The sequence below is a fragment of the Triturus cristatus genome, chromosome 2_2 (assembly GCF_964204655.1).
Source record: "Triturus cristatus chromosome 2_2, aTriCri1.1, whole genome shotgun sequence".
NCBI classification, from domain to species: domain Eukaryota; kingdom Metazoa; phylum Chordata; class Amphibia; order Caudata; family Salamandridae; genus Triturus; species Triturus cristatus.
In genome coordinates, this window is record NC_140582.1 from 204,932,124 (window position 1) to 204,958,830 (window position 26,707).

General features: G+C 48.1%; 1 protein-coding gene across 1 annotated transcript in view; it reads right to left on the reverse strand.

The window, feature by feature from the left end:
- Positions 1 to 26,707, reverse strand: part of POLR2B (RNA polymerase II subunit B) — a 138,834-nt gene that overhangs the window by 78,475 nt on the left and 33,652 nt on the right. The window contains exons 12-14 of the mRNA XM_085641182.1: positions 2,950 to 3,089; positions 2,741 to 2,852; positions 1,151 to 1,305 (exon numbers count right to left, since the gene is read on the reverse strand). Coding sequence (XP_085497308.1) covers positions 1,151 to 1,305; positions 2,741 to 2,852; positions 2,950 to 3,089 — 407 coding nt within the window. The remainder of the gene's footprint in view (positions 1 to 1,150; positions 1,306 to 2,740; positions 2,853 to 2,949; positions 3,090 to 26,707) is intronic.

The following is a 26,707-nucleotide window of genomic DNA, read 5'->3' on the forward strand; positions in this document are numbered from 1 at the left end:
TTGGTTGCGCGCTAGGCTCCTCCCCCCGAGCACCATATTCTTGGTTGACAAACTGAGTAGCACCAATTCATAAACGTCTTCACTGCACCACTGAAGCCTCAAAGTATTAGCAAGATGTCTGGAGGGGAGAGAGATGATGCACTTTTGGAGCCATCCCTTTGTAAGGGACACAACATCAACGTGCACAGCTCTCAAACTTTCGAGGCCCATGGGTGAGTTTAGTTTTTAAACCTAAATATATAATACATGAAACATAAGTAAAGAAATCCATGAATTAGATGAGCTATTCATGAATGGAAAAAAGAAACCCGCAAGGAAGCTGCACAAGCTGAGGAGACCATTGCCGTCCCCACCAGCCTACAGCTCATATAACCTAGCCCCAGTATGCAAGTCACCTCAACCTGGTTGTCTTGGGCATATTTTCGAAGACTTGTTCACAAGGCAGAAGGGACACACCAGAGGTATTCCTAGCCCTAACTGCACCACCCTCTGTTATTACGAAGACTGGGATTGGTATATGTTGCCTCAGGCTTCATCACCAGTTACCAGCCACGCACACTAAGTAGGCAGCTCTGCTACATAATAGACATTCCAACCTGGGGTCAATCTTCGAAACATTAAGAAGACACCACCGTACAGTCACTCATACACTGAAAATAGAGGTTTGGGGGCACTTTACATGCAGGTATTTCTTTGTGCGGGCTTGAGGGCACCTCACACCAAACCCTGAATTATAAAAAGGGGGAAAACTGTTGACAATGCAACCAAGTTGTGCACCAAGAAGTTACAATTCTGCAACCTGATTATCATTAAAGGGGCTGAAAGCTTTGCTCAGAGGTTCTACTTTAACTTTAGGAGCATAAAGTAACTTGGGCATACATTCATGTGCACTATGTATTTCTGGGCACCCTTCTACCCCCCCCCCCCCCCCCCACGTTGGGGCAAACCTCGCCACTCATCCTACTTGACTTTTCACAATAAGAATGGTACCACTGTAGCAGAACTTCGACGCTCTCAGGTGATATAGTTTTCCTCTTTGTAAAGTGAACACTAATTAAATATGCAAACTGATTTTTCCAATTTGTGGATTTGATGGACGTTGAAATATGGAAGAGACCTTTGAAGCACAACTATTTTCCAAGTTTTTTACCTGTAATTGTTATACTCTCGTTCCTTTAACTGGTCGATGTGTCGCCTCTTCAACAGCAACTTTTGCTTCTCCACAATCAAAAGTGGCCTACAAATTCGACCTGCATCAGTATAGATACGGATTTCTCGTTCTCGGATGTCCCTGATCATCGACACCTAAAGCAAAAAGCACAACCAAATCAGGATATTGGTGGAGGAAAATAAATTAACTGTGACATAGCAAAAGAGGCCTGAAGAATGCTTTGATCCAATCAAACTACGACAATGCAGGTTAATGTCCTCTCTGCAATCTCTTCTGCACCAACTGCAATTGGTGCAGAACACCGCTGCCAGGTTCCTTATCAATCTACCCAAATATGCATTATATTATACCAGTACCAGTATTAAGACATGGCTCTGTTAAATACAGTGTACTTTTTAAAGCTATGGTAATAGTTCGTAAAGTCATTCACAAAAATTCTCCTGATTTCCTAGCTGCAAATTTTTGGGGGTATACCAACAGTCGTACTTTTTCCGCACACCAATTTTGGTACCATTTCCCAGGTCTCAAACAGCAACATAAAAAGACAGGTCACTCTCCATGGCTAAGGCAAAAGAGGGTAACATTCTACCTATCACTCTAACTTGGGAAACTGAGCTGTTTGTTAGATAACACTTGACAACCGTCATATTCATTCGTAATTAAAATTTTCATGCCTTTGAGCAATTTCTGCTTAGCCACTGCCAGTAAACTTTGGTGTATGTGCGATAAATTATGGCTTCAGACCACAGCTTCATGATAACCGAACATCAAGAGAGTTCTTTCAGCCAAACGGTCACACTTGAAGGGACACTGCCTTAGATAACGATGCAGAGTTTCTACTTCAAGTGGTGATGATAAAAAGTGCTTGAAGCTCATTGACAAGTTACATACCTCCAGCTTCTGCATGTGCAATCAATTTGCAGTTAAAACTGAGGACAACGGTCTTCAGAAGAGGATTCAAAATTCAAGGCACAATTAATTACGATATCTATTATCACATAGTTGGAAAGGCTGCAGAAGGTTAAACAGGAGTTATGTACCACCACTCTTCAAATGCTCTGCTTGAACGTGCTAGAGTCTTAAAACGTGGTATGTGGAAAAGTACAACTGAATCTGTACCCACTTCTACTGAATTGGCTCAAAGGAGTGAGTGATCAACCCATTGAGCCATCTTCTTGGTTACGGGTATTGGCTACTGTTCACATAAGAAAAACCCAATAAATCAAGACAATGAGCTGGGATTTTAACCAAAAAAAACAAAAAAAAACTTGGTCAACACTAATAGAGGTACATTTTTTATTGTATTAACAGGGTCCTAAGACAGTCACGCTAGTAATCTCCAATTTGAAAAGCAGGCCGTTTCTGAATTAAGAAAGGTTATGTAGCCATCTTCCCTGTTCTCTTGCTTTTAATTAAAACCCAGATACTTTATAGAATACTTAGAACATGCCCTTCTAACCAATTAACATAACTCGCCGATAGGACAAAATTGGAAATTATCATTAAAACAAATTTACAAATTAAAAAAAACTGCACAGTAGAATCCTGGAAGTAAAATCTCAATGTTACCTCTGATACAATGATGTCCATCTGTCGTCTCAGTTTCCTCAGGGTGTTCATCAACTGTTCAGGGTCCTTGTGTATCCCCACCCAGCATCCATTGACAAATATCTTTGTTGCACTGTGAAAATATTACAAGAAAAACAAACCAATTCAATTTATAAACAGGACAGTTGAGCCAACCATGAAGAATTTCACTCGCATTACAAAATTCATACTCTGCAATAGCGGCTGGAGAGATTTCTTCCAGATTTTCCATACTCCATTCTTCCAAAAACTCGAGAATAGGTGAAGGCTGAGAACCCACAGAAATGTAGGCCATCAAGGCCAGATTCTTCACAAGTCCTACCGCATGACCCTGGGGAAAGAGAGGCAAACATTTTGAGCCATGTATGAGCACACCGCTTAAAGGATACAGCACTTTGAAAACAAACAATACATTTCTTTTGAAGCAAATACAATGCACGCATCACAAGAAACATGTTTCTTACCCTGTAAGCATCTGTTCTGAGCATGTAGTGCTGTAGATGCACATGCTCTGCGTACTCCTGCCAACTAGTGTTGAATTAAGACAAGTTACGGGGTGCACTGTGACTTCTCCTTTAGTGGGCAATGCACATGGACATAGACTCCATTTTAGACTGTTTTTCACACAGCAAGTGATCAGGAGTATAAGAGTGGAGAGTGAATGCAGCATAGTGCACTATGCCTATTGTAAATGTAAAATGTGGAGCAGACAGGCTTTGGGGAGGAGCATGGGTGCATGTGAATCTACAGCACTGCACGCTACAATCAGATGCTTTTAGGTTAAGTAACATTTTCCATTCATAGCATGTGTGGCTGTAGATGCACATGCTCTGCATACAGCAGTAACCTTTATAAGTGGTGGTTAGCCTATGGATGGCGCAGAAGTTTGAAACAAAGTTCTTAGCACTGTTTGGCCAAGCATGATGGCAGCCTGCATATCCACACAATAGCATTTGGTAAACATGTTTGGGGTTTACCAGGTGGCAGCTTTGCATGTGTCAGCTAGCAGGATATTGCCCAAAAATGCTAAGTTGTGCCTTACTGCGGGTCAAGCATGCCATGGGGTAGGGCTAGGGGCAGTAAGGTTCTTTTCGGTTTATGGTAGCAGATCTGGATGCACTAGACTATCCACCAAGCTATGCCAGCCTTGAGATGGGTCAGGTGAAGTTTGTCAAAAACTACAAAGTTTGTCAAACTTTCAGAAGAGCGGAGTCATATCAAAATAGTAAATGAGGGCCAATTGAACCTCTAGCGTATGGAGGGCTCTCTCCGTCACAAAGTCAGGCTGCTGGAAGAAAACTGGGAGCTCTACAGTTTGACTCGGGTGGAAAGTGGATACTACCTTGGGGACGAATTAGTTCTGAGAACACCACTTCCTGTGAACCTGAATGATTAGTTCTGGCACAGTAAGTGGCTATTGCTAACTGATGTGTCTAAAGGGAAGTTATGGCTACAATGAATGCCAAATTCTATGTGAGGAAACTGAAATGGGCAAGAGTGTAGGGCTTCGAGAAGGGGACTGGGAGGCAAGAAGGTTAGGAGTCTGGCGAGCACCACGTTAAAGTTCCATGCAGGGGCAGGAGGCACCCTGAATGGTACGATAACCTTGAGGCACTCCATGAAGGTTTCCGGTTTCACATGTAGGCAGCAATAGTTGCCAGGTGCAGTCGTATGGAGGTGTAGGCAAGTTCGGACTATTGAAAGCGCCAGAGGTAACAATGTCCTAGACTGCAGCATTTAAGGGGGTCCAGGTTTTTGGGGATGCAATATTGGACAAACCTTTTCCACTGCTCAGCACTACATGGTCATGTAGTCATGCACACGTACAGGACACTGATATAACCAACTAAAACATCAGCTACCAGATCGCTAGGCTGAGTTGTCTGGTGCTTCATTTGGCCTTGATTCTATGTGAGAAGGTCCATCCTATTGAGGAGCTTCTTGTAGGGGATGGTGGACATCAATGAATGTTGAATGTGAAGGCCGTCTCACCAAAGTAACATAACTTTTGTATTTGTAAAGCGCACGTTTACCAAGGATGTCTTGGCACTGAATAACAGATGTTTATTGTTACCCAACTCAATGGTACTCATTTTATCGGCCTCAGATGGATGAAATGCTGAGTAAACTAACCGGGATTTGAACCAGTGGCCATGAAGTCGAACACAGGCTCCTACAGTGGACGCATTATTCCACTAAGCCACCAGACCAGGCCTCAGGGTCATGAAGATGTGTGAGGGATGGTTGAGACATTTTCCTTACCACATATGGAAAGAGGAAGAAAAGCGTAGGTAAATATCTGTGGCCAGTTCATTAAAAAATCATTGCTCATGAACTGTGGGTACCTGAAAGTGAAATCTGTGCATTTTGAGTTGGGGGTGGGTGGCAAAAGGCTCTATTTGAGGGGGTGCCTCAACGGTGAGAGTAAGAGTAAGATCTGAGGGTGGAGTTTCTGCTCCTGGACCTTTTGTTGCATCCTCCTGAGCAGGTCGGGCAAAGACATAGTCCACATCTGGAAGGTTCTCTGCCTGGAAATGTAAGCTGCGGCAAATGGACACATTGTCAGAACTGTGGCACTAGTGCGGATAGCTAAAGAGAACAATTACCACCTTGCTTCTGGACACAATACAGGGCTGGCATGTTGTTAGTCTTGATGAGGACCAATTTGCGCTGAATGACCCAAACAAAGGCTTTGAGAGCTAGGCATATAGCTAGGAGCTTAGTGTATTTGATGTGGTGCTCCTGGCATTTGAGGGCGGGGGGGCTAATGGTCACCTCTGTAACTCTGTCACTTAAGGGCCTCCACTGCAACAGCTGGTTGCTGTTACAATACTCCAGAGAGCGATGAGCACAGGTTCCCAAAAACACTAGATCATCCCAGTGAATATCCACTTGGGACCATTCCTCCAAGAGGCACTCTGGTAATAGGGCTGATGCTTTCCTGACTTCCTGGTACAAGTCATTGATGAATAAGAAAAACAGAAGTGGTGCAAAAAAGCTTCCCAGCTGGACCCTTCTATTGACATAGAATTTCCTGTTGCTATGCCCTTTTTGACCAAGTCTTACCTGGGACGAGGTGCCCGTATACAGCATTTGAATTAGTGACAAATGCCTAGGATCTATGCTTAACTAGGACAATTTTTGTCATAGGCAATTTCTTCGGATCAGATCGAAAGCTGATGAAAAATCTAAAAATGCCATGTAGAAGGGGAATTTCATAACTGTGTTGAAGTTCTAGATTAAATGAGGGAAGGTAAAAATCTGGTTAACCGTGGACAGACCTTCTCTAAAGCCATGTTGTATTGGGGGGGGGGGGGGGGGGGGGGGGGAAGAATGTTTCAACCAATGACCCACTCATCGAGAACCGTCAATACTAATTTGGAGAAGATCTTACAATCTAGATCAATTAAACTTATTGGTATGTATGACTTTGGATCATCTTTATGACCTTTTTTGTACAATGAAACAATAATATTTAGCCAAGAGTCAGGGCAGCTTTGAGAAGCCACTATTGCCATAAAAAGCTTCTGCAAGAGTCTCCGACCACCACTCTACATCAGCGAGGAAAATATAACCAGAGGAATAATAATAGGGCTCTGTGCCTTTCCTTTCTGGAGGCCTTCTATGGTTTCCCTTACTTTATCTTTTGTAAACAACCCTATCAGAGTAGCAGTTGTTACGCTGCTAATGGCTCCAGCATCAACGCCAGAGGGCAAAAAAATGGAGGACGAGGATTTTTGTGGAAATGAAAATTGTGTTAAAATGGGTTACCCATGCTGCCTCTGAAATATTTCGCTTCTAAAAATATTTTCTTTACTCCAAGGGCTTCCTTGATCATCCATCAGAAAGCCTGTGAATATTTCTCTGTGGCAGCTTTTCCCAATGTCAGCCACTTTGTTTGCAAAATCTAGTTTCTTCTCCCGGATGAATAATTTGTAACTTGGTCTGGCTGCCCTTATAGCCTGTCTGATGGATTCACTTTGAAGCACACTTTGTAGTTCCAAGTTCTTCACCTTGCCTTCTTTGTCAAACCAACACATGCCTCCATTTTTTTTTGTTTCTGAAAGATTTATTGAAAGTGCAAGATCTCGAAACAAGTGGAGTTACAAATTTCAGCAAAGGTCATAAAGGGGTAATGTAATTGCCTCACTTGAACCAGTCAATATCTGTCTTAGAATGTCTACTGTTGAAGGGGCGCGTTTTCACACTTCAGTTTTAGATTGAAGGTTGGAATTTCACCTTATTCTAACCTGACCCCCAAAATCCCAGGTGTTGTTTAGGTTCTGTATTCCGCTAGGCTCGGTGCAGGCAGATTGTACCTCCAGTACTGGAGGTAAAAACTGATGGAAACTGAAATCCCTTAGGATTGCAGTCACTTTCCAGTATCCATTTTACCTTCGCTTCTGTCCCAATCAATCGTCTTGATCAGGATTTAATCAATTACAGATTGTGCTCTATGGGTATTCTAGGTGGGCACGGTGTAGTCTTCATTTTATAGGATGCGAGCTGAGATGAGGCCCTCAACTGAACAAAAGTGGACTAGACATTTTCTCTAAACGGCTTTCCCTGTTAAACCGTGTTTGATTGAAGGAATACCACATTTTCTTTTTAATTATTCTAAAGCCTCACCATTGTTTCCCCACTCTCATCTTGCAGTTTAGGTCACCACAAATTAGATGGACTAGCTTGTGCTCAGAAGGCAAATACAATGCCTCAGTGATACCATTTAAGATGTCTTTGAAGCCTGCCAACTTCTTCTATTGTGCATAAATATTTATTATTCTCAAAACTGAATAGTCTAGGAGTTGGATATCAACGACTTATAAATTCCAGTGAGTCTCATTCCAGGTTTTACAGGACAGGCATAGATCTGTTCTGCATGATACCTGCATACAACCGCTATTTCTTTTTTTCGCCAGCTACTTAGCATACTTTGAATAAGTGGTATATCCGGGTATTTCCCAAGATTTGGTAGCCCAGGGTTCCTGAAGTTTTATAGAGAACACCTGTTGAAAGGGATCTGCCATTCCTGTCAAGGTCACAGGTTGTGAACTTACAGGGAAATGGGAGGAATTGGGTGTCGAGTCGAAACATTGGCTGTTTGGGCCACTCAATGCATCTACCTCGAAAATACATTCATGATTCAACTCCAGTTTGGTGGGCAAGTCTTACTGCCAGTTGCTGGAAAGTCAAAATGCAAGGTGTGTGAAACACACTACTGTTGGGATATCTGAACTTGTGGTACCTAGTGTTAGTGCCCAAGTGGAGTATCCCTAAAGGACAAAAATCAGGCAGTTAATATGCATCCTTGGTGAGCTCATTTTATTGATTTAATAGTTTTTATAAAGTACACCTGCACCACAGAAGAATATAAAAAACATTACTTGGAACATTAGTGTCCAAGTCTAATCGGGGCCAGATTGGGAACCAAAACCGGCCCTGGCAAACTGCTTGGCCGGCCCCCAGGGGGCAGTAGAGGGTGCCGTTGAGCTGTTTGCAAGGGCCAGTTTTGGCTGATTTTGTTACATGGGCGGCCTATATTGCAGGCCCCTGGTAACAAAAACTGCCCACAACCGGCACTCATCCTGGCGGCCCACCGGGGAAAAGCCCGGTGCCGCTACGGCCTGTCCGGCCTGGAGTCTAATGCAGCAAAATAGGAGTAACGGAGCAAACATACGAACCAAGAAGGACTACAATCCGTATGCGGGAGAATGGCAAAAGAATCAGACATGGATCAGGCGTTGGTGGGAGAGGTGGGGTTTAAAGGTTTTCGGAATGGGACAAGGAAGGATTAAGTTCTAAAGTCAAAGGGAAGAGTTTTCTAAGCAGAAATCGCAGCACCACAGGATTTTTTTATTATCAGATGTTCTGAAGAAACTTCCAGCTGAACTGACTTCCTGCTTTTCACGTTTTATTTTCTGCCAAATATCGACAGTAGCCAGGTCACATAAGCAGGGGTTATTGAGAAGCGCTGCTCTACAAGGAAGGCAGCAAAGTTTGAATTTAACTTATGCCTGGAAAGGAACCAATGTAGAATTTTGTACAGCAAGTATTGAGATTGTATTCTTAATTTTTTGTGGATCGGTAGCAAACTGTCACATAGAGCAGAATGGCACTGGGAGACAGGGTAAGGAACACCCGCTTAGATAGTACTTTCAAAGGCCAATCTTGATAACTAGAGTTTGTACCGCAGTTATCAGGAGATAAGATGATTGACTTTTTTGGTGTTCACGGCAAAAAATAATTTGACTTGTTCTTTTTTTTGTGGTAGGAAAAATGAAGGTACAATCTAGGGTAAACATCAGGAATTTTACTGAGCGAGAGTGTCAGTGAGACGAGGATTGTTGTCAGGCTACTCAAAAGGAAAACATACAGAGATAGAGAGAGAACAAAAGGCACTAACTGGTTCACGCCTGCCTTAGAGAAACCATAAAAATAGCGTCCCACCACCTACTTGGATATAGGTGTGCCAAGAAAACTGTTCCACGCACCAGTAGAGGGTGTCACGCCAATTTTTGTGATTTGACAATAAGTTTGCAGACATCCACTGAAGGACTTTTCCAAGGCTTAAACTGAGAGTGACTATTTTCTAGAGGATAGACATTTTAAATAAATGAATTTTGCATGAATTGGGACGAATGCTTCCTTTGTCGTTCCCAGTTAAATAAATGTGCCTTCTTTTATGGTCCACAAGGTGGCATAATTCGCATACAAATGGAAATGGCAAAAGCGGTGTGTGAAAACAGTACAGAGAACAATTTGCAAAGGTGAAATCATTTTTATGTTTCACCTGCACAGCGCCTGCACTGTGCTTGTGAAATCTCTTGTTATTTAATATATTTTAAAAGGGGGCTCTTACCAGTTCCCATTACCGAATTGCTGTATTCATTCGCTTTTTTGTGGGACATTATTTTGGTAACTTCACCTGGGTGCATGCATTTACGATACTGCTATTAAAGTCGTTTACACTGTTAAAGCCTCATTCACTGTGAAGATAAGATCTCTTCCCACGGACAAGGCAGACAGCTTCTAACAGTATGCGTGCTTTTTTAGGTCTCGCCTACGCAGCGCACAAGCGCTGCATAGGAGGACCTTAATGCGTCGTTCAGCCCTTTTTCGAAGCACATACTCGTGCTTGTGGCAGCATACACCTTGCGGGAGCGTGCAGCGGCGCACCACAAGCACGAGTATGTGCTTCGAAAAAGAGCAGACTGCTCTCTTCACGTGAAGCGGCGTACACAAGCACGCGCACACACCACTCCACTTCCGTTTCTCCTTCTCTCTTTTCGATTCCGTTCCCTTGTTTTATATGATCTTTACATTCCTGTTTAGTGCATTAGGCATTCATTTGACAATAGCAAGCATTGTTTAGAAATGGTTTCTCTGGAACAGCATTGAAACAGGAAATCTGCCTCATCTTCAGTTGCTATGGGGTGCCTTACAGTCAAATAATGTACAGTTTAAATATTTACATCGAAGCCATCCTCTTGTTGTAACCATTGTTGGCTTACGCATATTGCTCCATATGCAAGTGCTAAGAGCGTCTGCTATACTTCCTTAGTGGTGAGCAATCAGGTGTTGAATCTAGTCTTGAATTCCACATTGGAAGCCCACCCGATGATCCCAACAATTGAAATTGCAGCTACCGTGCAACTTTGAGGGAGGATGGGTGTGAGCAATATGGATTACAGGGCTCTTTGCCATGCAGTACGAGTGTCGTTATCTGCTGCACCATGCCGAGGTTAACATGCTCCTTAGCCAGCTCAGTTTGCAAACTCTCACCTGGTAACATGCTCTGTATGGTTGATTGTGCATGTGTTCTCCAATGCTGGTTGTCTTGTTAATGCGCATCTGTTATCCTTGACTCGGTCTAACCCATGTTACCTCCTGGTAGCCACATTACTTGGTTTATTATGGTTGGTTTGGCACGTGGCAGGGGTGTGCTATAAACGCTTCACAAAAGATTCACTCCAGCAGTCCTCTAAATGCAATTTCATCTAAATCCATTATTTACACTTATATGGAAGAAGTAAAGGAAACGGAGCGTCTGCAAAATGTAGCAAACAACAACTATTAAAATAAGTATGCCTGGATACTTTTTTGGTTTGGCGGTATATTGAGATGTTAGAAATATATACAAGCATTACAATAAGTTAGTAGATTTAAAACTATTGACAATGGCGTTTGTACTGCAGAAAAGGAGGGGGAACGGTGTTGTGTAAGGACTATTGAGCAAGCAACGTTTTGGAAGTGAGCTATTTGTAATCAAAAGGTTATGAATATAAACCTAAACTACTCTATATGCTAAGAACATTTACATGTTACATTTCTAATAAGTTAAGTGCATTTTAAAACTAAAATGACAATGAAGCCTTACTTGGGTGGATGAAAATCTTCTTTTCGAAGATCAACAGACATTAAGGGGCTGAATATGAGTTTGGCGGTGTTACAGGACCTCACCGCCAAACCCGCGTGATAACTGTTGGATTTAACCTTTTATGCAAATAAAAAAACGTTCCCGTTCTTTTAATCAATATTGAAATGTCACCAGGAGTCAATATAAGTGTTTAAGGTGAAAGAGCGCAAACACATTTCCATCAGCTGTTTGCCCATGCACAATTTCACTGTGCACAGTTTGCTCATATGCTGTGAACCTTTCCCCACATAATGATGAGAATCTGTGCTTCTCATATTTGCATTCCGCTTTACACATTTAAACTTGGAGAATCCACACCATGGAGCATTGCGCCCAATTGAACACTCTTGAATTTGCACCTGTGTCATTTTGATTTGTTCCAGTTGGGAGACTGCTCCACCGGCCTTACTGTTCTGGTTTGTGATATCAGCACTGCTTCAAGACAGTGACTGCAGCAAGACTAAATGGAGCCAAGCTGCACAAATTAACAATACATAGAACTGTGCTAAATAGCTCCACAATGCCAGTTAGCAGCTCCTGGCAGTTTATCCAATCCGGCCCCAGATGAACAGATCACTGAAGCAAATATAAGGCTTGTTCTCTTCCTGCCAATGTCATGAACAGTGGCATGGATTGAATGAGTATAAAAAAAGAAATAGGCAGCTCTACATGCCAAGAACAGATGCATACTGGTAAGTAGCATATTCCGTTCGAGGCATATGAGCTGCAGATCACACACTAAGGATAGACTATATAGCAGTGTCTCCCCTAGCGGTGGTCACCTGTATCTGTTGCAGCAGTTTGGAATAGAGTTTTTAGGACAGCTTGGCCTACTGAAGCTTGTTGTTTGGATTGCACATCGACACAGTAGTGCTTAGTGAAGGTGTGTGTAGTAGACCATGTGGCTGCTTTGCAAATATCTTCTAAGGGGATGTTCCCTAAGAATGCCATAGAAGCCCCTATTTTACGCGTGGAGTGCGCCCTAGGGGGAACTGTAAGAGTACGTTTAGCTTTTTGGTAACATATTTGGATACATTTAACTATCCACCTGGCTATACCAGATTTGGAAATAGGGATGCCCTTGTGTGGTGGAGCGAAAGCAACAAACAGTTAATGTCGATGTAATAAAGCAAGGCTCTTTTAACATCTAAGGTATGAAGTGCCCTCTCAGCTACTGAGTCTGGATTAGGGAAGAACACTGGCAGTTCGACTGACTGGTTTAGATGGAAAGGGGAGATGACTTTAGGGAGGAATTTTGGGTTTGTCCTAAGAACCACTTTGTTACGATGTAGTCGTAGAAAGGGTTCTTCAAGAGTTAAGGCTTGTATTTCACTTACTCTTCGCAGGGATGTGATTGCGGCAAGGAAAGCCACTTTCCATGTTAGGAACTGCAGTTCGCATTTGTGCATTGGTTCAAATGGGGGACCCATGAGCCTGGTTAGAACAATATTAAAGGTTCCACACTGGGGAAGGTGGTAATCTTGGAGGAATAATTCTTTTAAGACCTTCCATAAATGCTTTAATGGCTGGTACCTTAAAGAGGGACAGGTGTCGTCTATTTTGCAAGTAGGCTGCTAATGCCGCTAGATGTAGACGTATAGAGGAATACGCTAAATTGCATCTTTGCAAGTGTAGTAAGCAGCAAACGATGTTTTGGATGGAAGCATCCAGTGGACGTATGTCATTGTTAGTGCAGTAAATGGCAAATCTTTTCCATTTTGCTGCATAACACGCCCTAGTAGTAGGTCTTCTGGCTTCTTTTATGATATTCATACAGTCTGGAGGAAGGTTGAGGTATCCGAACTCTAAGACTTCAGGAGCCAGATTGCCAAGTTCAGAGTTTGAGGATCTGGGTGTCTGATTTCTCCATGGTTCTGGGTTAATAGAGCCGGGGAGAGACGTAATTTTTGATGTGGAACTAGAGATAGTTCCAGAAGTGTGGTGAACCAGGGTTGACGTGCCCAAGTGGGAGCTACTAGGATGAGTGTTAGCGACTGTTGTTTCAGTTTGCGTACCACAAATGGAATGAGTGGGAGAGGCGGAAAAGCGTACGCAAATCTGCCTGACCAGTTCATCCATATCGCATTGCCCTTTGACTGTGGGTGTGGAAATCTGGCGGCGATGGTTGGGCATTTCGCGTTTTCTTGTGTGGCGAATAGGTCTATGTCTGGTTGTCCCCACTTTTGGAAGAATGGGAGTAGGACTTTGGGGTGTAGTTCCCATTCGTGTATTTGCTGTGTGTGGCGACTTAGGAGGTCGGCCACCTGGTTCTGAACCCTTGGGAGGTGTTCTGCTAGCAGGTAGATGTTTTGGGGAATTGCCCATCTCCAGATTTGTTGTGCAAGTTGGGACAGTTGTTGAGAATGTGTCCCCCCCTGCTTCTGTATGCAATACATTGTGGTCATGTTGTCCGTGCGGATGAGGACAGTTCTGCTTTTTAGATGCACTTGGAAGGATTTGAGTGCTAGGAACACCGCCAGAAGTTCTAGGTGATTGATGTGGAGTTGTTTTTGTTGAATGGTCCACCTGCCCTGAGTGGTGTGCTGAAGGAGGTGGGCTCCCCACCCTGTGAGAGATGAGTCGGTGGTCAGCACAATTTGTGGAAGAGGCTCTAAGAACGGCCGCCCTTTGGACAGGTTGATGGTGTTCCACCACTTCAGTGAACAAAGTGAGCGGCTGTCCACCAACACCAGATCGGTAAGTTGTCCGTGGGCCTGATTCCACTGTTGTGCTAGACATTCCTGCAGGGGACGCATTTGAAGGCGTGCATGGGGTACTATGGAGATGCATGACGCCATCATGCCTAAGAGTTGCATAAACACTCTTGCTGGAAGAGAGTGTTGGGTTTGAAATTTTATGAGATTTTGTATGTTGGCTAGCCTGGCTGTGCTGGGATAAGCTATGGCCTTGGATGTATCTATGGTGGCTCCCAAGTATTGGTGTACGTGGGAGGGTTGTAGTTAAGATTTGGGATAGTTGATGGTAAATCCCAAGTTGTGCAGGGTTTGAATAGTGCGGTGAGTGTGGAGAACGCATTTGTCGAGAGTATTGGCTTTTATGAGCCAATCGTCCAGATAGGGGAAGACATGGATTTGTTGTCTTCTGAGGTGCGCTGCGACAACTGCTAAGTATTTGGTGAATACCCTGGGTGCGGTTGTTACTCCGAATGGGAGAACTGTAAACTGATAGTGCTGACCGTCTACCATGAATCGTAGATACTTCCTGTGCGCAGGATGCATAGGGATGTGGAAATATGCGTCCTTGAGGTCTAATGTGGCAAGGAAGTCGCCTTGTTGAAGTAATGGAAGGACCTGTTGAAGAGTGATCATGTGGAAGTGATCCGATTGTATATACTGGTTTAGTAGTGGTCTAGTATGGGTCTTAAGGTCGTCCTTTTTGGGAATGAGGAAGTATTGAGAGTATACTCTTGTGCCCTGATGTTGGAGTGGAACTGGTTCTATTGCATGTTTTGGAAGCAAAGACTGAATTTTCTGTTTGAGGAGCGTGAGGTGGTGAGGCGACATGGGACGGTATTTGGGTCGTATGTTTGGGGGGGTGTTTATGAGTTCGAGGCAGTAGCCAGATTGGATAATTTGTCTTACCCACCTGTCTGTTGTGATGGAATTCCAGACAGGTAGGAACTGTTGAAGTCTTCCCCCGACCGGAGTGGAATGGTCTGGGGGGAGTGGTGGTAAGTCACTGTTTAGTGGCTGTAGAGGTGCGGGTATTGTTGTTGCCCCGCCCTCGGCCTTTGGTATTATTTCCTCTGTAACCTCCTCTAAAATATCCTCTGTTAGGGGATGTTTGTCCTGATGTTTTGAAGGTGGAAGAGGTGTCTGTTCCCACATTTTTGGAGGCCCCTCTATAAAAGGAGCGACGAAAGGAGCCTCTGGCTTGAGGAGACTAATGCTCCCATTGATTTGGCAGTCTCATTATCTTTCTTCATTATTTCTAATACAGTGTCTACTGCGGGTCCGAATAGTTGCTCCTGATTAAAGGGTTGAGCAAGAATGGTGGTTTGTACTTCCGGCTTAAAGCCGGAGATGCGGAGCCATGCGTGGCGTCTAAGTAATACGCTTGTGTTGACTGCCCTAGAGGCGGTGTCCGCTGCGTCTAATGCACATTTGATTGAGGCATTTGATATTAGTTTGCCTTCTTGGATGAGGTCATTGGCCTGGGATTTGTATTGATCAGGCAGGTGTTGCAAAAGGTCCTCCAGTTGATCATAATGAGCCCCATCATAGCGAGCCAATAGGGCTTGTGTATTGGCAATATGCCAGTGGTTAGCAGCTTGTGCGGCAACCCTTTTGCCGGAAGCCTCCAACAGTTTAGACTCTTTGTCTGGGGGCGGTGTGTCTCCGGTTGTTTGGGAGTTCGCCCGCTTTCTGGCATTTGACACGACTAAAGAGTCTAAGGGGAGTTGCGCTTTGATGTACGCATGATCCTGTGGTGCCGGTATGTATTTTTTTTTTCGATCCGGGGGTTAAGAACCCTGGCCCTAACAGGGTCTTTAAAAACCTCAGTGGCGTGCTTTATCACTCCCTTAATCATGGGTAGAATGTGAACGGTTTTTTGCGACTGCTCAAAAGGTGTCGAGGGGAAAATCTTCTTTTGGTGTGTCTGTGTGCATGGTGACGCCATGGAACAGTGCCGCCCTGTTTATGAGCTGACTAAACCCTAAATGGTCATCAGGAGGGGAGGATATTGAGGGGTATGGAGTGGGATCGGGTATGGAGTGGGATCGGGTATGGAGTGGGATCGGGTATGGAGTGGGATCAGGCATGTCAGGCATAGGGTAAGCCCAGTCATCTATGGGTGCCGTGTCCAGGAGTGTAAAGGGATCATTAGGATCAGTGGGATCATTAAGGAAATCCAGGTCTCCCCCTCCCCCTAAATCATCATCATCCTGTGGAGGTGGTGTGTGAGAAGAAGATGGTAGAGGAGAAGGGGGTGGGGGGGATGGGATAGGAGGTAATATAGGAGAGGAAGGACGTATGGGTGAAGTGGCACAGTCCTTCTTTAGAGGAGCTGGAGGAGGTGGTGTGTCCAGCTTCCTTTTTAGGTCTCGGCTTGAAGGCTGCGCTTGCGCAGTCTCGCTCCGAGATTTTTTTTTTTTGTTTTTTTTTGGAAACCGTTTATTGCATTTTGAAAAAGTTACAGGTATGGGCCTACAACCACCCGGCCGGCCGCTAGAGTGACAAAAGCACATGACATACATACAGTAAGAGTCTCTTGGCGGTGCAGATTGGTAAAGCAGGAGCCATCAATAGCGCAGGCCGCATAACTCCAAACCCACAATACGGTTACCTTTTATCAAAACAGAACAACACAAAAAAACCACACCCGCAAGGCAACCCGCAATCCAAAGTGACGGCACGTGCTCCGCAAGTGGGGGATCCCGACCAGCAGCAAAACTCTGAAGAGGGGAATGGGAGTAGATCAGGGACTGGGGAACCACATGCCCACGGCTGAGGGAGGGGGGTCGGCTAGGGGGACGGAGCTGGCGAGGCAGCCGGTAGCAGTGGCGGCTCACAAATACCCCCGCGGTAGGCGTTCCAGGGGCCCCAGATTTTCACCCACGCCCCAGGCTTACCCCTCGCCACATACACTACCTTTTCACGAAACATACACCAATCCATATGTTCTTTCCAGGCCAACACCGCCGGGGGCCTCTGGGATCCCCACAATTGGGCAATGTCACGCTTAGCTATCATGTATCCCAAAGTCACCCACCGCGTCTGCGGGACCGAATAGTCATTTGGTTCCCACACATTCAGCAAGCATCTCCTCGCTTCAGGCAACAGCGCGACACACGTAACCACACGCAGAACCTCATGCACACCACGCCAGAATCTCTCCACCTTTGGGCACTCCCACAGTATATGCATGAAAGTTGCCAAAGCACCACAGCCACGCTTACACAATCCGTCACCAGCAAAGCCCATACGTAGAAACCTTGGCCCCGTCACGTAAACCCGGTGAAGGATCTTAAGCTGGACGAAGCGAAGGCGAGCCGGGATGGCCACCTCCTTCGGAGAGGCCACCGCGGAAATCCAATCCTCGTCGTCCAGTTCCAGCCCGTCGGCAACCCAGGCCTCGCGGAGACTAATCAGCAGGCACGATCTGTCGTTGATCAGTTTTTTATATATAAGGGAGATTGTGCTGTCTGGAACATGGCCATCCAGCACTCTGTCCTCCAGGGGGGAAGACTCCGGGATGGACGCGACATCCGGAAAGACGGAGCCCAGCGCGTGGCGGACTTGTAGGTACCGAAAGTACTCACTGCCTTGCAGCTGAAACTCCGTCTGCAGCGTCTCAAAAGTTTTGAATCCCCCCCCTCGTCCAGAGATCTCCCACCTTGCTGATTCCGATCGTGTCCCACTTCTCGAAGCCCTTCGATGTCCACAGGGAGCCCAACCTCTCAGACGCATATAGCGGTGACGCCCGGGTCAAACGGTCCTTCCACCCCATAGCTGCATTAGCCGCGTGCCAGACACGCACCATGACACGCGTCGGTCCCGTCAGACGGGAGTCGGGCGCGCCAGAGTAGAGCGCTCGATTGTAATCGCCACCGGGCAGGAGCATCTTGTCCATTTCAAATGCCGGGTTCAAGGCGGGCCCGTAAAGGCCATGATTAATTGCAGCTAGTTGGGAGGCCCAGTAATACCGTTTAATGTCCGGGAGGGCGACCCCCCCATCGTACCACGGGAGCGTCAATTTAGCCAGAGCAATGCGCGGCCTCCCGTCCCAGAACAGGCGCCGCTGGAGGCTCTCCACCTCACGGAAGTAGCGCGCCGGAACCAAGTCCATAGTGTTCTGGAGGGCGTACAGAAAGCGCGGCAAGGACATCATCTTAAACAAGGCCGCTCGGCCAAGCGGCGATAACGGAAGACGCCGCCAACGCGCAACGTCCTCCTTCAGGCGCTGGAGGGGGGGCAGCAAGTTCCGCTCATAGCGGGCCTCCGGGTCTAGGGTAATATATATACCCAGGTACCGGAACCCCTGGGAGGCAATCTGGATCGGGCAGTCCCGTGGTAGGGCCGGAGCCTCCCCGGAAAGCACATATACGCAGGATTTCGCCCAGTTGATGACGAGGCCTGAGTTACGACCGAAGGAGCGCAAAACATCAACCAGGACAATCAGCGATTTACGCGGGGAGGCGAGATACAAAAGGATATCATCGGCATAGAGGGACACGCGGTCCTCATGCTCGGGGGTCCAGCGGAGACCACGGATAGAAGGGTGCCACCGTAGCCACTCCGCCAAGGGCTCCAAGGCCAGTGCAAACAGGAGCGGCGACAAGGGGCAACCCTGACGCGTGCCCCGCCCCAGCGCGAATGGGGCCGAGACTCGCCCATTCACCACCACCTGCGCCAATGGGCCCGAATACAACAATTTGACCCAGCTAATGAATCCCGGTCCAAATCCAAATTTCGCCAGCATCGCCCAGATGTATGGCCATTCAAGCGTGTCAAACGCCATGGTGGCGTCTAAGGACGCCAAGATGGCCGGCTCCCGCACAAACGGGACACGCGCGAGCACCCCGTGCAAGCGTCGCAGATTAAGAGCCGTGTTGCGGTGGGGTATAAAGCCAGATTGGTCTTGGTGGACCAAATCGCCCACCACGCCGACCAACCGGTTGGCCAACACCTTGGCGAGGATTTTGGGCTCCGCGTTCAAGAGCGAGATCGGCCTATAGGATGTGACCCGCTCACGGGGTCTCCCCTCCTTGTGGATCACCACGATTGTGGCCAGACGCTGGTCCGGCGGGAGGGAACCCTGCGAGTGGGCCGCCAGGAACATCGCGCGCAGGTGGGGCGCTAGTACATCCGGGCGTAGCTTGTAAAGCTCGATGGGGATACCATTGGGGCCCATGGCCTTGCCGGATGCAACCGAGCGAATAGCCAGGGCAATTTCGTCCGAGGTGGGAGGAGCGTCCAGCAAATCCCTGTCCTCCACCGTAAGGGAGGGCAGCGCGATGTCCCGAAGCAGGGCATGGGAATCTTCCTCCGAGCAGGGGGAAACCGGGGAGTACACCTCGCGGAAGTAATCCGCGAAGCAGGAGACAATGGCTTCCGGCTCGGTGACACACGCACCATCCATCCTCTCAATCAAAGGAACCACACGACTCGCTCTCTCCCTCTTATCCAACCACGCAATCAATTTGCCAGCCTTATCACCCACATCATACAATCGCCCCTGCTGCTCTCTACTGAGGCCCCTGGCCGCCTCCGTGACGAGGGCCCTATAGGCCGCCTGCTTGAGGTGTAGAACATGCAGCTTGGCATCCGTTACCCCGCTCCCCAGGTCACCCTCCAGTTCCGCAATCTCGGCCTCCACCCGGGTCACTTCCTCCCGCTCGCGCCTCCGGGCATGGGAGATAAAGGAGAGGGCCTCCCCTCTGAGAACTACCTTAAAAGCCTCCCACAGGGAGATGGCCGAAGGGACAGACCCCACATTCTCGTCAAAATATCGCTGTAAGGATTTGATCAAGTCGGCACGAATGGTGGGGTCGCGCAAATACCATGCATTGATTGGAGCCACCCTGCCCTCCCCCCTCGGGAAGACATCGAAATGTAACAGCAATGGGGAGTGATCTGAAATACCCCGCGCCAGATGGCACACCTCCCCCACCCTCCCAGCATAGGCCGCCGGGACAAGGATGTAATCAAGCCGCGAGAGGCTACCATGGGCACCCGAGTGGAAGGTGTATTGCAGCTGTGCGGGATGCTTTAGTCGCCAGCAATCCACCAGGCCCAGTGTGTCTAAAAGGCCGGACAGCCACGCCTGTGCCCGGGGGAGGTCCCTAGGGGGATGACGATCCATAGACCCAGAAGCTACCGCATTAAAGTCCCCCCCAACCACCAGCAGGCCACCCGGAAGGTCCAGGAGGAGGCGCCCCAGGTCCGCAAATGTAGTAGCTTGTAACCCAGGCGGGACGTACACTGATATAAAAATAAACACTCTACCCTCCATTCTACCCACCAGGACAGTGTAGCGTCCCCTCTCATCATGGCGCACCTCATCAATCTCCAACGGGAGCGAGTTCTTGATCATGATACCCACCCCCCGCGAGCCCGAAGTGAAGCCCGAATGGGCCACCAAACGATAGCCCCGCCGATTCATTGCATGAAAGGAGTTACCTATAAGGTGTGTCTCCTGCAGGAAGACAACATCTGGTGAAATACGTTTCAAGTACTGCAGGACCACACCACGCTTAATCCTATCCCCCAGGCCGTTAACATTCCATGACAACACAGTCAAATCCCTACCCCCCATCGTACGTAGAAGCAATCAGTCGTCCCCCACAGAGCATCTTGAGAGCAACAATACAGTAGCGGGTTTGCCTTGCGGTGCAAACAAACAACACACCCCCCCCACCCCCCCAACCCAACAGAACTCCCCCCTCCCTGCACCCCTGCATGAGCCCAGACAGCCCCCCCAAAGTGCAGTGTGCCTGTCGCCCCATAAATGAAAACTAACTAGTCCCCCAGAGGAGGAGGGAAGCCCCCAACAGACCCCGAACGACCTCCATAGGAGGGGAACATATACGATCAGTAAATGGTAAAGGAATGTTGTCCAGAGCAAGGCCTATTATTCACCCCTCAATTCTGATCCGGCGGGCCCTCCCCGCCGACCGCACCCCCTCGGCCCCGATCTCCTGGCAGAGTGTCCAACCAGTCCCCAGCCGCCTCGGGCCGGTCAAAGAAGTGCGTGCGACCATCCACCTCCACCCTCAGCTTAGCTGGAAAAAGCATTGAGTACTTAAGGTTCAGGTCCCGTAAGCGACGTTTAACACCGAGAAAACTCAGTCTCTGCTTTTGGACCGCCGGAGTAAAGTCTGGGTAGAAATGCACATCCATGTTATCAAGCTTGACCGGTCCCTGTTGCCTGGAGGTCTGCAGGATAGCGTCTCTGTCCCGAAAATTAAAAATCCGGGCAATGAGAGGCCGTGGCGGGGCACCGGCCTTAGGTCTGCCCCCAGGGACCCGGTGAGCACGTTCCACCGCAAAAAGCTTACTCAGCCCCCGGGGCTGGAGATGGGTAAGGATCAGGTCTTCCACAAAAAGATCTGCCGCCTCCGCCTCTCGTCCCTCCGGCACCCCCACAATACGAACATTATTACTCCGGGCCCGACCCTCGGAATCCTCCAGTCGCCGGTCCATCAGGGCGCTCGCCTGGCCAAGCCGGCGCACCTCCTTCTGGAGGGCCACCACATCCGTCGTAAGGCTCGTTGTAGTGTGGGCCAGGGAATCGACCCGGTCGTTCGTTTTGGACAAGTCAGCCCTCACGAGGCTCACATCCACAAGGACCGAGTCTATTTTTTGCGCTAGGGTGTCGAAGCGCTGGTCCACCGAGGCCTTCATCTCTGCGATGGCGCCCATGACGTCCCGGAGGGTCAGATCCACCGGCTGAGCAGATGCCTCCGTCGGGCCCGCCGGGGATGTGCGCGATGTCTCCGGAGATCCCTTCTGGAGAGTGTAGCGGTCCATACTGTTGGATTGGTGCGCCGGGCCACGGCGGGTCGTCTTCACCTTCGCCCGGTCGCCATCTTGTTTGGTGGACATGCTTGCTCTCCCACCGTCGTGCCAGTCTCCTCGAACGGGCCGATAAACCAGTTCACGGGTTCCGGGGGGGGGGGGGGGGCGACCACTGGACCGCAGGACGACCCACAGCCGGCGGGCCAGCCGGGCACCTGGACAAGGCCACACCACCGCACCCCGCTCCGCAGCCCTACCTCGCTTGAGGGCAAGGCGGGCGCAAAAGCGAAAGTGAAAGCGCGGGGTACGCGAGTCGCCCAGCCTTGCCCGCCGCTGTTGTTCACTTTGTCCCCGGATCGCCCCACTACTCCAATCCGGGGGGTCGGCGCGGAGAAGGCCGCAACCTTCGATCGGTGCTCCCACCGGTGTCCGGGGTCCGATTCGAACCCAAAAAACGGGTGGCGCCTCAGCTCGGGTTCACCGACACAGTCCCCTCAACAAGGACAGGATATCGCCAGGATTAATTCAGGAGGTCGCGGAGGTCCTCGGGAGCCTCGCACCTACGCGGCCATCTTGGTTGCGCGCTAGGCTCCTCCCCCTCGCTCCGAGATTTAAAGACTTGGAGAAGAGGGGCTTGAACCCGCCCCTCTTCTCCCCTCTTCTCCATTGGCTGGCCTCTTGAATGCTGGCCAGCCATTGGAGAAGAGCTTCGTCACTCCGAACAGGCCCCGTCCTTTTCGGATTCGGGGGCGTGTTTTTTCAACTTTTCTGATTATCTCCTCCAGCCAATGGCAAGAGGAGAACACGCCCCCGAATCCGAAAGCGCTGCTGCCTTTCTCCGAGGCATTTCTGCTTCGCCTTGGAGAAAGGCAGTGGTGTGCTTGTCCTCTCCCCCTGCTCTCGGCTCCTGCCCTTTAAATCTGAGACCACTGTATCAGAAGCAGCCAGCTGTGCTCTACATTTCTCCCCGCAGGCTTTGAAAGGACCTTCAGAAGCAGGTACCTATTTTAAAGAGCTCGCCACATTTCTCACATCGCCATGAGCGCGTTCGGCTCGGCTGCTAAAAGAACTGCGGGCTGTTACCATAGAGCGCAGATGTTTCGTGGCAGGAGCGGAGCAGGGCGATAATTCTGTATTTTTACGTGGCGCCGTGGCATTGTAAAGTGCAGGCACGTAAAGTACTTATTTACCTTCTTGGTATAACAACTGCCATTGTGCTTTCCATGAACTCAACAACATGGCGGAAATGCTGCTGTTCTTGCGCAGCTCGCGAGAGTGCGGCTGTTTCGGAGAACCTAGCCGATATTTTGTTTGGGCCTGTAGAAGGTTCGCCCTGTGAACAATTTACCATCAAACGTGTAAAATCCTCAATTGCAGTTGAGTGAAAACAAAAAAAAAAATGTTTCCTGCACAGTGCAGATACGCTGACTGAATAACTGCAGCATTTGATCCTCCGCCTGCTATTGAGCGTCATTCTAGCCGGCCCATTAAATAGGTAATCTCACCCCCCAAGACGGAAGTGGTTTGATTGTCCTGGATTTAATCTTTTTGTGAGTTTTTCACGAATGCACCGAAGCAGCATTCCTATGAAGTGACGCCTAAGGTTAGTAATGTGGGTTGAAGTGCAGGGCAATTCATGGTGTTGTTATTTTTCATGAAAACATGATCAGCGCCATCTGATGCCCTTACAAGTTTGGTGGTTGTAAATAAGGTATTGGGCCCTCTTACGGGGAGTCTACTAAATGGTGAGAGTACTGTAAGTTTGTGTCTTGTCTCTCTCCACTCTCTTTACACACACCACATCTGTTGACTATTCATCTGGTGCTGCTAGAAACCGTTTTGCATTGACTGCATCTCGGTGCACTTTCGGACAGATTCGTCATTCCACACGAACCCTACAAAATGTATTAGATTTCCCTCGAATTGGCAAGAATACGTTAAAGCTCTGCAGGACCTTCTTAAAAAATACACAACGAAGTATAGAGATGACCGTGGTTTGATAATTTTTAGTTCCTGCACTATGGACTATAAGGCATTGGAATGTTTGACCGCTTCGTAATTGAATTCTAGCTTTTGCTATGTATCTATTCCATTTTAATGGTTGATTATAAATTATTTTTATTTTTCTCACCAAAAACTCTGCTCGTCTCACTCACAATAGATTTTAAATAGCCAAATACCTTAAATGTACTCAAAACTGCCTGTATATCTTGAGTTTTACTCTTGGGCACTACGTGCCGGTTACTCTAGAGTTTCCATTTGCTCTTTGCACATTATGGCTTTTAAATGTTTTATATTGTCATGGTTTTAAGTAATCTGCACAATAAACATTGTATTGACTATAATATTGGGCAATTAGCATGGAACAAATCCAGCAAAAGCATTTGATCGCTTTGAAAGTTGTCGTATACTTTGTAAAGTACCAAAGGGCGCCACCATAGGTTACCTAGTAGGTAGATGTTGAGCATTAGGGACTGAGCAGGTTACCAGTTGAGGCATCTCCCCTAAAAGGAGTTTCCTGCTTCGTGGGATTGAGAAACCAATCTCTAAAATTAATGTCTCCTTCACCTAGAACGAAGGGACCTTCAGTCCTCGCTACTGTATTTGGGTGTATGTGGGTGGCTCCATTTGTGTGTGGGTTGCTCTATGTGAGTGGCTCTGTGGTTGGCTGTGTGTGTGTGGGTGGCTTTGTGTGTGGCTCTGTGTGGGTGCGGGTGCAATAGGTCTCGCATTTGAGAGTGATTAAGCTATTGACATTGTAAATAACAATGCCGTTTCTTTAAATGTTTTAAAAACTAAAACAAACAAAAATAATGTCATCAGCAATTCCAATAGCTCTAACTTTAACAATGCAGAGACCATTGCATTGTAAATGCTTGTTTTGTATGGCACTGCTGTGACATGTCCGGTTTTAGGATTGATGTAAATTCTTTTTTGCGCTGGATCTGGCCGAAAACGTTCCTCAGTGTCCGAAGGTGGCTTTGGCGCCGACTTTTTCGGTTCCGATCGGCAGGTTCTTTATGGGCTTTTTTTTGGCACCGAGGAGGTTTTCGGTGCCGAAGGACCTTTCGGTGCCGGTGGAGACCTTGGTGCCGAAGAACGTTTCGGTGCCGATGGAGATTTCGGCCTTGGGGCCTGCTTCGGTGCCGAAGGTATTGTAGGCACAACAATGAGGTTTGCTCGAGCCCGAGCCACCTGCAGGCTTACTTTTCTTCGGAGCCGGGCCCGGAGGCGGGGCTTCTGAAGATGATTTTGGGTCGCGACTGGGCCCAGCTGGAAGAGTCTTGACCAATGTCTTTTTTGGTGGGGTTGGGGGTAGGGGAGCTGGTACTCACGCGCTGCCCCGGATCAGAATCGGCGGCCTCGGACACGATCTGGAGGTCTTCGGAATCGTCGTCAGGGACATCCTGGGCAAAGATGTCTTCTGGTTCCGGAACCGGTTTGGCCATGATATGGCGTTGAGCTCTTCGGTCCCGGATGGTTTTCTTCAAACGGAATGCGGCGCAGCCTGGACAGCTGGATTCGTTGTGGTCTGGTGAGAGGCACAAATTACAGACCTCGTGGTGATCACTGTGGGGGAACTTTGCTCCACATTGGGGGCATTTTTTAAAGGGTGTCCTTTCCATCAGCCGCGTCCGGAGCCGGTCCGATGGTATTTCGACATCGAGTAATAAAGTTTTGAGAGTTGTGATTGCTAGAAGTTTTCTGCTGGAACGGAAAAAGGTTCATCCGAACCCAATGGCGGGAAAAAAACTGAGGATGGAGTGGATGCCCATGCGCACTGTTGTCCAGAGGAGGAGTCACCCATCTCGTGACCAAAGACTGGGGGTGAGTGCTTGCAATGTTCAACACTCCGTCCATCATTTCCTTTGGTTTTTGCTTTAGATGTTAATAGTAAACAGGCAGTCACACGTACAGCAGTACCTTGTAGACAACAGGGTCATGAATACAATGGTGCAGCAGGTGCAATGGAACCGGGCCCAAAAGTTGTCAGAACTCCTCTAAACACCTAATAGTGCTATATTTTACAACTATACAGGCAGACAATAGCAGTTATATTGCAGTTAAAAGGAACTTGATTTGAATGGTGCAGCAGTGGCACCGGGGCCAAAAATCAAGGGATAAATGTGAGAAAGTGGGTTTCTGTTGCAGTAACCCCCCCTTTTTTTTTGCCTAATAGCTGATGCACTTTTCCTTGTTGTGCCCTGGGCTCCTGCCAATCAGGTGCCCAGGGCCTATGTTCCTTCCTTAAAACACACAAACTCCCAATTGGCAAACCCTGGCCACATGTCAGCCCCTGGTAAATGGTACCCTAGGTACCCAGGGCCTTGTGACCAGGGAAGGCCTCTAAGGGCTGCAGCACTCATTGTGCCACCCTTAGAGGCCCTGTACCCTTACACACACACACACTGCCTTTGCAGGCTGAGTGTCTGGGTGCAGGACAAAACAAAGAGTCGACATGGCACACATCTCTGTGTGCCATGCCCATCACCTACACTGCCAAGGCATATGTCAGCCACCCCTCTGGCTGGGTGCCTTATGCCTATGGTGTGGGCACAGGAGCAGGAGCCCTGTGCCCCTACAGTACCCAGGTCCATTCCTGGGCACTGCAAGTACAGTGCTGCCTTTTACAAGTACATGGTGCTGAGAGCTCGTCAAACACGAGCTCCACAGCACCATAATGGCAACACTGAAGACTGGGAAGTTTGGTATCAAACTTCTCAGCACATTAAACCCACACTGATGCCAGTGTGGGATTTAATGTACTAAGCACCCCAGAGGGCATCTTAGAGATGCCCCCTTACAGCTAACCTACAATCCACGTCTGCTCTGAGGCTGCCCAGGCTGCCACACAGCAGACACGTTGCTGGACCCCTGGGTGGGAGAGCCCCTGCTCTCCCGGGCCTGCAACAATGCACATCCTGGGTGAGGTGAGAAATCTCCTCCCCCAGGATGAGCAAAGGGAAGCTTCAAAGGCATGCCGCCAGTTGGAGTTTCCCCAGGCCACTGCAACCCCCCACTCTGGCAGGAAGCTTGGCCGGAAACCCCATA